General features: G+C 40.8%; 1 protein-coding gene across 9 annotated transcripts in view; it reads right to left on the bottom strand.

The window, feature by feature from the left end:
• LRCH1 (leucine rich repeats and calponin homology domain containing 1) overlaps positions 1–14,308 on the bottom strand; it is a 252,676-nt gene that overhangs the window by 95,390 nt on the left and 142,978 nt on the right. For all 9 annotated transcript variants that reach the window (XM_080662530.1, XM_080662525.1, XM_080662526.1 and 6 more), the window contains exon 3: positions 123–249. In XM_080662530.1, the coding sequence (XP_080518656.1) occupies positions 123–249 (127 nt within the window). The remainder of the gene's footprint in view (positions 1–122; positions 250–14,308) is intronic.

Here is a 14,308-nt window from a genome sequence, read left to right as displayed (position 1 = left end):
CATTACTCTTTTATTCGATAAGATAGGTTCAGTTCCTCTCTGTACAACCATAGCAAAAAGTTTTTCTGACAACTTCAACAAACTATGATTAGTAAGCAAGCACCTTAAAAATCAGTACATACCAACTCCATTAACTGTTTGAGCTGACCAATCTCTTCTGGCAGCGATCCAAGTTTGTTGTTACTTGCAATTAACACTTTGAGAGGCAGACCACACAGGCAGGCAGGCAGGGTGGACAGCTGATTTCGACTGCAAAGACAAAACAAGGGCACATGTGAACATACAGGCCACTCCATACCATTTGTGAACCTTTTTCACAAGCAAGGAGAAAAAGAGTGAGCTGAAAAGACACTTAACAAATATGAAAATCCAATAAAGTTTTTGTATATGTAATAACTCAAATCTCATATGTATAAGACAAGAAAATATATTTCACAAAAAGAGAGACATAGGCTGTTCTGAGGGAAGCACAAGGAACCCCTGCAGAAGCTGAGCCCATGGCCAGCCAGGGCACAGGTGGGCAACATGCCCTGCATCACCAATAGCAACAGGAAGCTGGTGTCAACTATCATCTTCCTGACAATGTGAACAGGAAATCCTGAGAGGACCAAAGGCATTGTCTCACCTATTTTAGTAGTAATGGAGAGATCATTTTCCTGTAACTCACAACACCACCACCCAATTTCCAATGTTTTGACTCACTGTGGTTGTTTGCTTAGGTATGTGCAAGAGAGCTACTTAAAAAAGAAATCATTATTGCTGAGTTTTCTGTGAGGAGGGAAAATATTGAAGAAGTGAAATCTAAGAATCATCCACAAGTATATGGCAGTGACTTATTTTATCTCCTCCCTCACAAGCAGCCCCTTTCCTGGTATCAAGTAAGGAGACAGATGGTTTTCAGCTTCCCTTTATTTTTCTGGCCATTCTGTTGTTGAAGTCAACAACCAGACAGTAAACATAAAACTCTGTTGTGTGTCATGGTATTGAACCTACTTAGAACTTCTGTGTGTAAAGCTTCAGAGGCTGTGGTACTGTATGCATGTAGTTATGGGTGCACATAACATCTGTGTGTGCAGGGCATGAGACAGACAGATGGACTGCATACACACAGATTGTTACCAGTGGTCATTTTGGGGGGAATAGGTACAATGAGTGGATTTTATTGTCTTTACTACATTTTGCTAAATTTTCCAAAATGACTACAAAGTGCTTTTATAATTAGGAAATAAATCCTATATAATAAAAGCCTAATATGCAAATCGACCAAACTGCAGGACGACTGGTTGCTATGACATGCACTGACCACCAGGGGGCAGATGCTCAATGCAGGAACTGCCCCCAGCCCCCAGCCCACAGGCCAGCCAAGGTGGGTGCAAGCAAGCCCCCCGCCCCCCAATCGCCCCGCTGGTCGCCCCACAGAGGGAAGTGACTGGCAGAGGCGGCAGGGGATGGGGGGTGTAGAGGGGGGACAGGGCCAGTGGGCAGGAAGCGCCAGGCCAGCCAAGGCAGGTGCCAGCAGGGGTCCCCCCGATCGCCCCACCGGATGCCCCACAGATTGGCCCTGATCGCCGGCCAGACCTAGGGGCCCTAATCTTACACAAATTTCATCCCCGGGGCCTCTAGTATCATTATAAAAAGATAAACTTCATCTGGATACTGGTTATATGGATGCTTCTTTTGTGAAAATTCATTAAGATGCACATTTATGATCTGGGTACTTTTCTGTATGTGTAAAGGTTTTATTCTCTCATTCCCCCATACCATATGAGAGCACAGGGATCTGGTTAGCCAAAGGGTGTCTCTAGCTACTGGGCTCATAAAAAAACAGGTGCTGTTCTCTTGAAAGAAACTTCCTAATATGGGTACTCTGTTGTAACACCCTGACATCTCTCCTGCTCCTGGTCCCCAATGCCCAGGTAATGAGGTTTTAGCAAGAAAAGATATGGACACATCTCTCTACTGCCCAGACCCAAAAAGAAAGCTATTTCCATAGAGGAACATAAGAAGGAGAGAACTTTCTCTATGAGGGTCCAGCAGAGGAGAGGAGATTGAGAGCCCTATGAGGGTGGGGGTGGGTGTTCTTGGCACTAGAAGGACCAGCTGGCTCTTCTCCCTCCTGGTTAGGATGACAGGCGAGAATAAGGGTGATGGGCTCACCCTGGCCCTCTCTCCTGATCTCTGGGGATAGTGGCAGGAGAATCTAGGACTGCTAGCATTTCTGTCTGTCCTCTCAAACCCCTCCTGCACACTCTCTCACCCACAGGAGCCAATGGGGCTCTTCTGGATGGAGGAGAAGAGGCCCTGCTTCCTGGTGCCTGCTGGGAGAACTTTCTTCAAAGACACTACCTCCTGAAAAGAGAACTCAATTTATCAAAAGGTGGCAAGTAAATACTTTGGGATGTAATTTGTGGTTATAAAATACTCAATAATATGTAATTTCATAAAATGAGGATTGGTAAATTAAAATGTTAATAAGATAATTTTATTATTTAAGATATACTAAGCTTCCTTTTCAATAGACAATATTGGGAACAAAGATAAGTATGTTCAAAAATTTCTACATTCCTATTTTCCACAGAATCAACAATTACAGTTGAGATCTGATCTTTGTTTCTTATCTTGGAAACTCAGAATTAAACTATTCCCAATCTCACTACCTTAATGCAGGCATCTAATCAAATTAACAGATTTTGAATTGGAGAGGCATTTATTTTACTATTTAAGTAATGCAACGAAGGCTCTGTTTATTCAGAAGCATGAGTATTTGAAATAGCTTGGAATTCTTCCAGGGTGGGTACTAATTGAAAATAAAATAAAATTTAAGCTTGTGAAAGCATTTAGTTTATTTTATAGGAAAGAGTGCTATTTATGCTAAAAGCTGCTGAAGAGATAGATATTTATTTATGCCACACACATTCCTGTATTTAATCGCCAGTAGACCAATAAGATGCCAAGTCTTCAGTCCTAATACATGCCACAGACCTGGGGCACATTTCTTCTACTGCATCTATCTGTTCCCTCAGCCTCTACCTCATATATTTTATCACAGGATGTTCCAGTATTACTTTTAATTTCCCCAATAGAAAAAGGAAATACACATGCACACAAATCCCATTAGCTCTCCAGCAGGAATTTATAAAGGAGAGGAGAAATTGCTCTCTTTAATCCTCTACCCACATCAGCAGCCTGAGCTTTTTGAAACCACTCATCTGGCATTTTTCTCAAACAAATAAGTGCCTCAGGCTGAAATCCACTCCCCTCCCCTCCCACTCATCTCCTGGGGGCCTGAACCCTATATATAGCCCCTTGAGGAAAGAATTTGTAAAAATAAGGCCATTTAGTGTCTGATAAAGTAACATTTACCTTCAAATCTAGCCTGTGAACCACATCTGAAAACAAAATAAAAAATTAACTCCCTCATTACAAAAGAGTAAATTAGTGGGGGAAAAGGGCCACTCACTCAGTAGTAGAAATTATAGATCTAGTCATGGTGGCCTGAAACTTCCTGCCATCAAAGAGCCAAGCTCATCCTGCATCCCATCAGTCTCCCTGCCCATGCCACAGAGGATGGCACAGGGAGCAATGAGGAGAGGAAGGCAGGCAGTGTGCTTTTACCATGGTTACTGCTAATGCTTGTCTCCCATCTTTCTCAGTTGAATGACTCTCCATTAGATTTGTCTATTTCCTAATTCCAAGATGGAACAAGGCAGCGCAACATAGTATGAACAAATTTGATAGCCTAAATTTCTCTTGGTTTCAAGTATCACTTAACCTAATTCTTAAATTAAGAAATTCACAAACCAAGTCGTTTATTTATGGTTTTACTTTGGCAGAATCTTATTATAGTGTATTTTGACTATGGCACTTATTAATATGGCACTTATTATTAATGTTTCAAACTTAGTATTTGACAATTTATTATTGGTTTATTAGGAAATTATTTCCTTTAAAGTATGTAATGATGAAGGCATGCTATATTGTTAATGTGACTTTATTATCAGGGCATCATATGTATTTTTTATTCTACTGGACTATAGGAGTGAACAAAAGTAGGTTATAATAATGATAAATACAATAACGAATAATAAATAATTATACAAAAATAAACTCACAACTATAACCCTACTTTTGTCCATCCCTGGACACTCTTTTTTAAAATATTTTTATTGATTTTAGAGAAAGAATAAGAGAGAGGGAGAGAGAAACATCAATTGGTTGCCTCCTGCACGCACTCTAACAAGGGACTGAATCCACAATTGGGCATGTGCCCTGACTGGGAATCAAACCACTGACGCCTTGGTGCATGGGACAATGCCCAACCAACTGACCACACCAGACAGCGAACCTGTATATCCTTTTTTTGTATGTATGTGTATACACTTAATAATGAAACATGGAACTCACTCAACAGAAAATCATTTATAGGGTGGTTTCTATAACAAATTCACTTTAATTCCCTTGGTAGAAAGGTCACCAACTGTGGAATTAGACCTGGTTTCAAATCTCATCTTTGCCACAAATCATCTATATGACTAAGTTTAACCTCTCTGGCTTTGTCGTCCATAAAACATAGGTAATAATACCTTCCTAACGTGACACATGAGATTATGAATACAAAAGTATTTGGCCCAACACTAAACCCATATATAAAGATTAAACCAAGCCCAACCACTCATTAATGTTGCCAACCAACTATTAGTGAGGTAACCAAAAAGAGCATATGTGTGCTTAGCTAGGTTTTAGTGGTTTTTATTTCCTAATTGCTAAAATTTCAGCCACTTTTAGAATATGGTTTCATATTTCACTTATTGAAAACATATCAATTAAAAATAAAGATCATTATTCTAAGGCAGTGGTCGGCAAACTGCGGCTTGCGAGCCACATGCGGCTCTTTGGCCCCTTGAGTGTGGCTCTTCCACGGGTGCGCACATACAGTGTGATTGAAACTTCGTGGCCCATGTGCAGAAGTCGGTTTTCGGCTCTCAAAAGAAATTTCAATCGTTGTACTGTTGATATTTGGCTCTGTTGACTAATGAGTTTGCCGACCACTGTTCTAAGGCATACTGAGGAGAATCAGGCTATACACTTTTAGTCCAAAACAAACGTTGTAACTATTCCCAATGTGGAGAACCAACCTCTATACCAGGCGTCCTCAAACTGCAGCCCGCTGGCCACATGCGGCCCGCCGAGGACATTTATCTGGCCTGCCGGGTGCTGCTGCCTGTCCTGCTTAGCAGCCGACTCGTCCCGGGCCCACAGTGTGCATAGGAATTTGTTCATAGTTTTTTTTTTTTAAACTACAGTCTGGCCCTCCAATGGTCTGAGGGACAGTGAACTGGCCCCCTGTTTAAAGTGTTTGAGGACCCCTGCTCTATGCTAATAAAAAGGTAATATGCTAATTAGACCGGGAGACCAGACATCTTCCTACCGTCCAACTTCCTTCCGGACAAAGCCACAGTGGTGGGAGCCAAGGCAGAGGCATTAGGGGCCCTGAGGCTGGCTGGGGAGGGCAGTTGGGGGCCATGAGGTCGGCAAGGGAGGGAAGTTGGGGGCCATCAGGCTGGCAGGGGAAGGCAATTGGGGGACATCAGGCCGGCAGGGGAGCAGTTAGGTGGCGATCAAGCCAGTAGGCAGGCAAGTGGTTATGAGCCAAGGGTTCCCAGATTGGAGAGGGTGCAGGCCGGGCTGAGGGACCGCCCCCCCATGCCTCTAGTCTATATATATACATACATATATATATATATACATATATATATATATATACATATATATATATATGTGTGTGTGTGTGTGTGTGTGTGTGTGTGTATATATATATATATATAAAAGCCTAAGCAACTGGCTGACCAGCCAGTAGTTATGACGTGCACAGAGTGCCCTCTTGCACTCCAGGACCCCTCAGGGGATGTCGGACTGCCAGTTTCGGTCCAATCCCCACAGGCCAGGCCAAGGGACCTCTCCGGTGCATGAATCCATGCACCGGGCCCCTAGTCCTATACAATAAAAGCCTAATATGCAAATTGACTGAACAGTGGAATGACAGATAGGTGGGAGGTAGGGCCAGTGAGTGGGCGGTGCCAGGCCAGCCAAGGTGGGTCCCAGCGGGCAGAGGGAGGGGACAGCGATTTGGGGGTGGCACCATCCTCTGATTGGCCTGCCAATCACCTACTGCAGAGGGAGGCCAGACTGTGGCTTAGGCCCACCGGGGATTGGGCCTAAATCGTCAATAAGACATCCCCCAAGGGCTCCTGGACTGCAAGGGGGCGCAGGCTGGGCTGAGGGATCCTCCCCCCACTCTCTGAGTGCACGAATTTTTGTGCCCCAGACCTCTAATTACAACATATAACCACATGGATGACTTTTTTTATCCATCATCTCTAATTCCAGGATCCCACCAGTTCTCGGGAAACCATGCATATCTAAGGATCACCACCTCCATTTACTATTTGGTTTCCAAAGACAAACAAGTAATGATGAATAGATCACAATTCTATTAAGAAAATGTCACAGCATACATCTGAAGGGACACAGAAAAAGTAGGCCAGATTTCCTGGTTGGCACCCTGGGCAGCTCACCCTATCAGAGTCTCAGCCAGGGAGGGGAAGGAACAAGTATGTAGTGCTTACTGTTATTGTTTGTTTAAATAGCATTAATTGTCTGTGCATGGCATGGGACCTATAGTCAACAGTAATTATTACTATAGCCAAGTAAGTTTCCTTTTTCACAGGATACCTTACCTAATTGTGTTTTTATGTTCTTTTTGCATAACCTATTCACCTTTCATTAAAGGCAGAGTAACTTTTCTGTTTTGTATATGACACTTGACTGTTAATTGTCTTCATGCACATACAACAGTGAACCATATCCATAGAGAACCATTTCCTTTTCTTGCTTGGTCCATCCTAGAAAACCCAGCCAGGCAACATGTTTCACCCTTGTTTCCCCTAATGACTACTGGTTGCCCTTGCATCACCAGCCTTCCCCCTTCAGGTTGCCTGGTCATGTTTTGGTCAACTTTACTTTCATAAATATAAAAGCTATAAATATAATTTTAATCGTATTTTACATGAAATTATTAATCTCAAGTGAGATTATATATATGTACAAAATCTGGAAGTCTATGTTAAAATCTAACTTTGAAAGCAGTTATGCTACCTACAACTTGAGTATGACAATCATTTGGAAATTTATAATGTTTCAAAACTAGAAACACAGTATCTTCATTTCAACTGAATTTTGAACCAGTTCTTAAACACCATACCAACCCATTCCCCACAGACATACAGGCCATGTTTTGAGAAGATAAAGGGTCAACTTTAGAAAAGGAAACTGAAAGAAAAGCAAGAAGCACAAAGTGAGTGTCTAAAGCACCTCAGAATTCCTGCAAATTGCTGCAACGGGTATTTCCCTGTGCAGTTCCACTGTGCATACCTGCACCATATTTGGCTACTGAAACTGAACTGGCTTCCCACAGTAACAGCCTATCAGTCTCCTCTTGAGTATAAACAAACCCTTTCTTAAAATATTCCATTTCTATACCCCTAATGGTCAGCAATCACTACTACCAATGTCTGTAATTAGATTTCAAAGTGTGGTTATTGAAAACTCGCCCCTTCTCAGTTATTCCTTCTCTTTTTTTCTAAAAGTTTTTCCAATTCCAAAAGGACAAGGCTCTAAAAACTATTACTCTTAATTTCCTCTATAACATGTATTATGTTCTTCCTTCATTCTAAAAAGAAGTTAAATGTTCAAAATCAAATATTCAAAGAGAACTCAATATCTGATACTAGCAAGAATTTGCCAAACCCCTTCTAAAGCAACAATGTAGATTTTTGAATTTTAAGTATTAAGACTGTAGAGGCCTGAGCCTTATGTCCCGAAAAATACCAGCGTGCAAAACATAGTTGCTGGCACATAGAAAAACCATCACTAGATGGCTAGGAAAGATGTGTTAGCACTGAAGATAATTCCCCTACTTCCTGGAACCATGTTTCACATAGAATAGACTCTAACTTGCTTTACCAGGAAGGTACACCTGCCTTACGTGCCTTTTCCTCCAAGCCACTCCACCAAAGCCATGACATTATATTTTTGCTTTAACATTTTATTTTCCACAAAAAAGAAAGGGATATTGATACTGACTTAAATCAGAACAGGCCACTCAGATCAACATGTACCCATGGACAATGAATTAATGAAAAAAATGTAATAAAAATTAAGATGCCTAAACATTATTATTCATCTGTTTCTAAGAATTTTTGAATGTGTAATATAGACTGACATGCATGAGGTATATATATGTATATATAGATCCTCTTTTTTCTACTTATCCTTCCAAAGACATTACCCTCATAATGCTTCTATCATGTAATTTGACAGCCACTGATATCACAGTTCCACTTACTAGTAACTGCTCTAATACTTATACAAACCAGTAGCATATCCCCTTTACTGACAATAATATAAAATCCACTTACTGCCCTAGCCGGTTTGGCTTGGTGGATAGAGCATCGACCTGCATACTGAAGGGTCCTGGGTTCGATTCTGGTCAAGGGCACATGCCTAAGTAGCGGGCTTGATCCCCAGTGGGGGGTGTGCAAGAAGCAGCCAATCTATGATTCTCTCTCATCATTGATGTTTCTATCTCTCCCTCTCCCTTCCTCTCTGAAATCAATAAAAATATTTTTTTAAATCCACTTACTTTACTCGAATACCAGACCTTTGCCACTATTTTTCTTAGCCCATATTATAATTCGTATGACATGCCACAAAACTTGATTCAACAAATTCAACAAACATTTTTTGGGTAGTTATTACATACTAGTGGCCCGGTGCATGGATTCATGCACATTTAAAGGAAATTAACTAGAAGAAATATTTTAATATCACTATTCGCCCTTTCTCTATAATAGTAGTGTCAGAGATGAAAGAAAATTAGTAAAATATATATGAAAATAACATGTAAATTGATTAATAAGCAATAACAACATAGACATGATATAAAAACAAGAAAAACATGACATAAAAACAACATTGGTAAAACAATGATTGAAAAATTGATTAAACTTATTCTAATATCTCCCTGTATACCACATTAAGAGTAAAAACACTTTCAAAGTGCTTGACTAATTTCCCTTGTGATGAAGTATTTACAACTTTAACTTTAACATCACACGCTCTTTGAACTTGAGAGAAAGCAACATATAACTGACCATGTCCAAAACGGGTTCAGGTAGGAATATTTCTACTTTGTCTAGAGTTTGTCCTTGTGATTTATTAATAGTCATCGCACATGCTGGCATCACAGGAAACTATCTTTGAACTAATTTAAATGGGAGGCCAGTGTCAGATGGGGATAAATCAATTCTTGGAATCAGAACAACCTCTCCTTCCACAGATCCTGTAATACTTCAGACTCGATTATGTTAGGTCGCAATCTTTTGATAATAAATCTAGTACCATTAACAAAGATCCCACTTACTATTAAGATTTCTCAGTAGCATGGTGACTACACTCACCCACTTTCAATTTTAATTTATGACATGGCATTCCTGAAGGAGTAATAATATTAAGAAATTTGATGGAAAAATTTTCCTTTTCGGTATCATCTATTGAATTGATGGAATCATCACTCAAATAGGTGTGAAAATCTCCATCAAATATATCCAAAATTTCTTTTTAATTTATGACCATGCTCATTTTTAGGGCAAATAAATACACATTTAGATATGTTTTTAATGTTATCTACAGATATATTATTTCCAAAGGTAGCTTCAATAATAGATCCATTACAAGTCATTTCAAGGGGGATTTCAATAATATCCATTCCGAGAGCTTAATATGTATCGCACATGAGCGAGTCAACGTTAATTTTTAAATTGCCAGTGCACATCATATGCACCAGCCGGTCGGTCAGACTGTTGGATGGATGGACGGTCGGTCCCTTAGCCATATATATATATATATATATATATATATATATATATATATACACACACACACACACACTAGAGGGGCCCAGTGCATGAAATTCGTGCACAGGCGGGGGGAGGTCCCTCAGCCCGGCCTGCACCCTTTCCAATCCAGGACCCCTCAGGGGATGTCTGACTGCCGATCTAGGCCCGATCCCGCAGGACATCCCTCTCGCAATCTGGGACTGCTGGCTCCTAACTGCTCACCTGCCTGCCTGCCTGATCACCTTTAACCACTCTGCCTGCCTGCCTGATGCCCCTAACTCCTCTCCTGCCTGATCACCCCTAACCACTCTCCCCTGCTGGCCTGATCACCCCTAACATCTCTGCCTGCCTACCTCATCACCCCTAACTGCTCTCCCCTGCTGACCTGATTGCCCCTTACCGCTTCTGCCTCAGCCCCCGCCACCATTGCTTTGTCCGTAAGGACTTCTGGAAGACGTCCAGTCTATCCAATCTAATTAGCATATTATCCTTTTATTAGTATAAATAAGGCACTGTGCTAAACACTTAGACAATTATTTTATTTATATTCACAACAATCATGTAATGTAAACATTAAACCTACTTTTCAGACACAAAAATTGACATTGTTCAGAGAATTTAAATAACTTGCTCCAAGTTGCCTAGTTAGTGAGTTGCTCTGTGTTAAGATTTGAAACCAGGTGGTTCAGGCTTCAGATCAAAGTCTGTGATCTTCCCTCAACATGACCCAGCCTCTCATTTACTTGGAATAAAAAGTGAAGGTAAACCAAGAAACTAGTAGGAGGGCACCGAATTCCAAACCGAAGGCAATGAAACACTAAATTAGTAGTACAAAGATTGAGTTATATAAAAAGGGAAGGACAAAGGGGTCAAAAATCATTTATGAGACTCCAAATTGGGATACTGGAGAAAAACAGTATGAACATGGGCAGGAACAAGGATCCAAGATATGCTCATTTGAGAAAGAAGAAAATGAACTTAGCACATGTTGAATTTTGAGGAGTCAATAGGTATTCAAGAGAAACTAAATTTTAGGCAATTGGGAAAATGAGAATTAGTGCTCAAATGAATCAAAGAAATGAGAATATATCTGAGACACCTGAGACATGAGGTCTGCAAGAGAGTATTTAGGGTCAAAGGTTGAGCTTTGGGGAATTCAGCATTAAGGTGCAGGAATAGAAAGAACATCCAGGCACTGGAATAGAGAAGAAACAGAAACAGGCAAAAGAGTAAGCAGAAAAGCATCTAACCAAAAAGCTAATGCGATTTTTTTCAGAAAGTATGAAAAAATCCTCCCACACCCTCGAAGAAAACTTCAATCCTATAAAGAAAGGAGCTGGGAAGAGAAAAAAACCTTGAACAAATGTCATAAAAAATTAACAAACGTTAAATCTGACTAATGGTGAGCAACTGAAATATTTTTTGTACTTTTCAGTACTAAATTTTTTCTTGAAATAAATTACATATTGTAATCAGCAGAAACAAATGAATATTTATGTATATTTAAAAGACGCTAAATAAAAAATAAATCAGCCTGAATGACAGCTCTATGAAACACACTTTATGCTAAAGTATTTCCGGGGCCTTTCGCTTTTCTACTTCTATTTAAACTTATCTTTCAATACATTCAGTACATACAGATTACTTGGCATCTGAATATGACATATGAAGATACATACTTTTTAACCTCATCTTTTTTTTAGACGTGAGTTCTGGAGGATACTTTGAGTGATACACGTTCTTGTAAGTCAGTGTTTACAAACTGGTGTTCTGAAAAACACTATTTTGAGGCACGGTAGTAGGTAGTACCAAAAAAAGAGAAGAGTTATGTGTTGCCTGGAGAGTCACAATATCAATTAGCACAATACCCAAACTTTTCTAAAAGCATACTTACTAACATCTACCAGAATACTTTTCTACAGAATATATTTTGGGGAAATGACATTGTACTGACTATGTACTCCTATGGAGTCTAGTGGGTAAGTTTTCTTCAGATCAATTATACTCTCTTCAGGAACAGAGATTAACAGATAACATAGTTCCATTTGACCCACTTCTAAAAGTGACCAAACCTTCTGATAATTTGGATCTCACCCTTCAAAGAGAGTTTATCATTCTATCTGTCCTGATAATCCATCTGGTCCAGAGTATACAGGTGTTCTAAGAAATGGGAGGAGACAAAAAAATGCCTTCCAGAATAAACTGCTCTTGTGACTACCATACCTTTTGTCTCCTAAACACCTAATATCTCTTTCCCTGAACAAGTGCTATTTGAAATTCTTGGCTGCATTATTTTATCAATATTTCCCCTCCATGAGTTTTCCGAGCACAAGCATTCCTTTCAGAAGGAGGGTAATATTTTTAACATCATATTCTGCAACTTCCCAGCCACTGCAGCATTTTTTATTATTTTTGTAAATGAAGTGATATATTTAGATCTGGATTGGGAAACTAAAAAAACTAATACTGTGTCTCTTTTTTCTCAAAAGCAACTCTTACAAAAACTTTTTTTTCATTTGTCCAGTTACTATAATTGCTACTAATAAGCAAATAAGAACACCAAGAGAACTAAAGTGAAACCCGGCTTGGCTATTATGCCCCACACTGCAGTCAAAACCCACTTGCCTAAAGCTCCAATTCCATGTAGCCTTTAATTTAAGGGAAGTATGATTGCAGGATGCTAACAAGACAGAAAAGGCAGAATTCAACAACGAAAGGACTGAAAATTATGAAATCAAATTTTCACAAACTCCAATTTAATGGGTCTAGGCTTCAAAACTAGTTCTCATCCAGTTTTGCAATCAAATAACTAAAACAACTCACAGACATTTAGTATCAAGTGAAAGTTTTTTTAGTCAACAAAGTATATTATTATAAGAATTAGAAAGTACATAATATTTCATTGATAAGTCAAAATGTGTAGTGCTACAAATTCTTGTGCCACATATCCACTCACAAAGAGTCTTTTCAATTAAGGAATCCGATAGCACCACAAGTTTTTGTATTCAAAGAATTACTGAACTTTCACTCTCAATATGTTTAAAGGCATTCTTGTGCTTGAAAGCCACCCCAAATGTAAAGAAATAAGAACTATAAAAGAGTTTATGGGGGAGATCCAAGATGGCGGCGTAGGTAAACACCTAAACTGCTGCCTCGCACAACAATTTCAAAACTACAACTAAAAGACAAAACGTCTATCACCCAGAACCACGGGAAAGCTGGCTGAGTGGAAGTTCTACAACTAGAAGGAAAGAGCAAACAGCACTGAGGGGTGCACAAGCGCTGAAAAGCTGAGGTACGGAGACGCCCGAATCGGGCTGGCGACGGGTGACTGGGAGGGCTGCTGTTTTCAACCCGAAGGGAGATAAGCTCACGATTACTCCGAACTCGTTTCTGGGGAGATGCTGGGGACCCAAACTCCTACGGGGAGAAGCTGGACTGTCTGCCGTGGGGTCGGAAAGTGAGGGAGGCTTGCTTGCAGGGCTGCACGCAGGAACAATTGTTTACTGTGCTGGGGCGCGGGACTCGGGGACACGGTCAAAGACGCAGAGCCGCAGAGCCAGCTAACTGGCAGCCATCGCTGTTTGCCATGCCCTAGCCTAGTCACGCCCTGAGACCCCGCCCTGCACAATCTACGAACCCACCCAAGCTCCAAGCAGCGGCTTAGCATATGAATGGCCTGCCCTATCGCAGCTTAACCTAGCAAACTTGCAGCTCGGGTCAGACAGCTCCAAAACCTCCAAACCCCAAGCAAAGAGGAGAAAACTGTAGTTCTTGCTGTAGCTCCTGCTGGGTGGCCTCAGACAGTAGCTGACCTGCACCCCATTGGAGATCCAGAAGCCAGTGTACCTAGTGGTCAGTGTGAGACACCAGATTTCAACTCCTCACATCCATAAGTGATACATTCAAGAGGCAGACTCAGTGAGCACCAAAGCCCCACTGAAACAAGTCCTGCACCATAAGCGTGTATCCAGCGCAGCAGTTCTTCCCTTATAGACACAGCGGGTCCTCACAGCCAATTGGCCTGGAGGTCAATTCCTCCCAGTGTACCAACAGCAATCAAGGCTTAACTACACCAAGACTTTGCACTCAGCCCTCAAAGGGGTGTACCAAAGGCGTCCACCTCAGGTGATTGGGGAGGCTGAGCTACTGGCCCTATAGGTCACCTACCACACAAAGCCACTCCATCAACACAAGGAAGCAGCAAAATGCGGAGACAAAGAAACATGTCACAAATGAGAGAAATGGAGGAAAGCAAACTAATGGACGACATAGAGTTCAGAACCACATTTATAAGGTTACTCAAGAATCTTCTAAAAACCGCCGAGAAACTTGATGAGACCTCCGAGGAG

The sequence above is a fragment of the Plecotus auritus genome (genome assembly GCF_963455305.1).
Source record: "Plecotus auritus genome assembly, chromosome: 3".
In the NCBI taxonomy this organism is placed as follows: Eukaryota; Metazoa; Chordata; class Mammalia; order Chiroptera; family Vespertilionidae; genus Plecotus; species Plecotus auritus.
The sequence above is the reverse complement of the archived record's forward strand: the minus strand, read 5'-3'. Positions and strand labels throughout refer to the sequence as shown.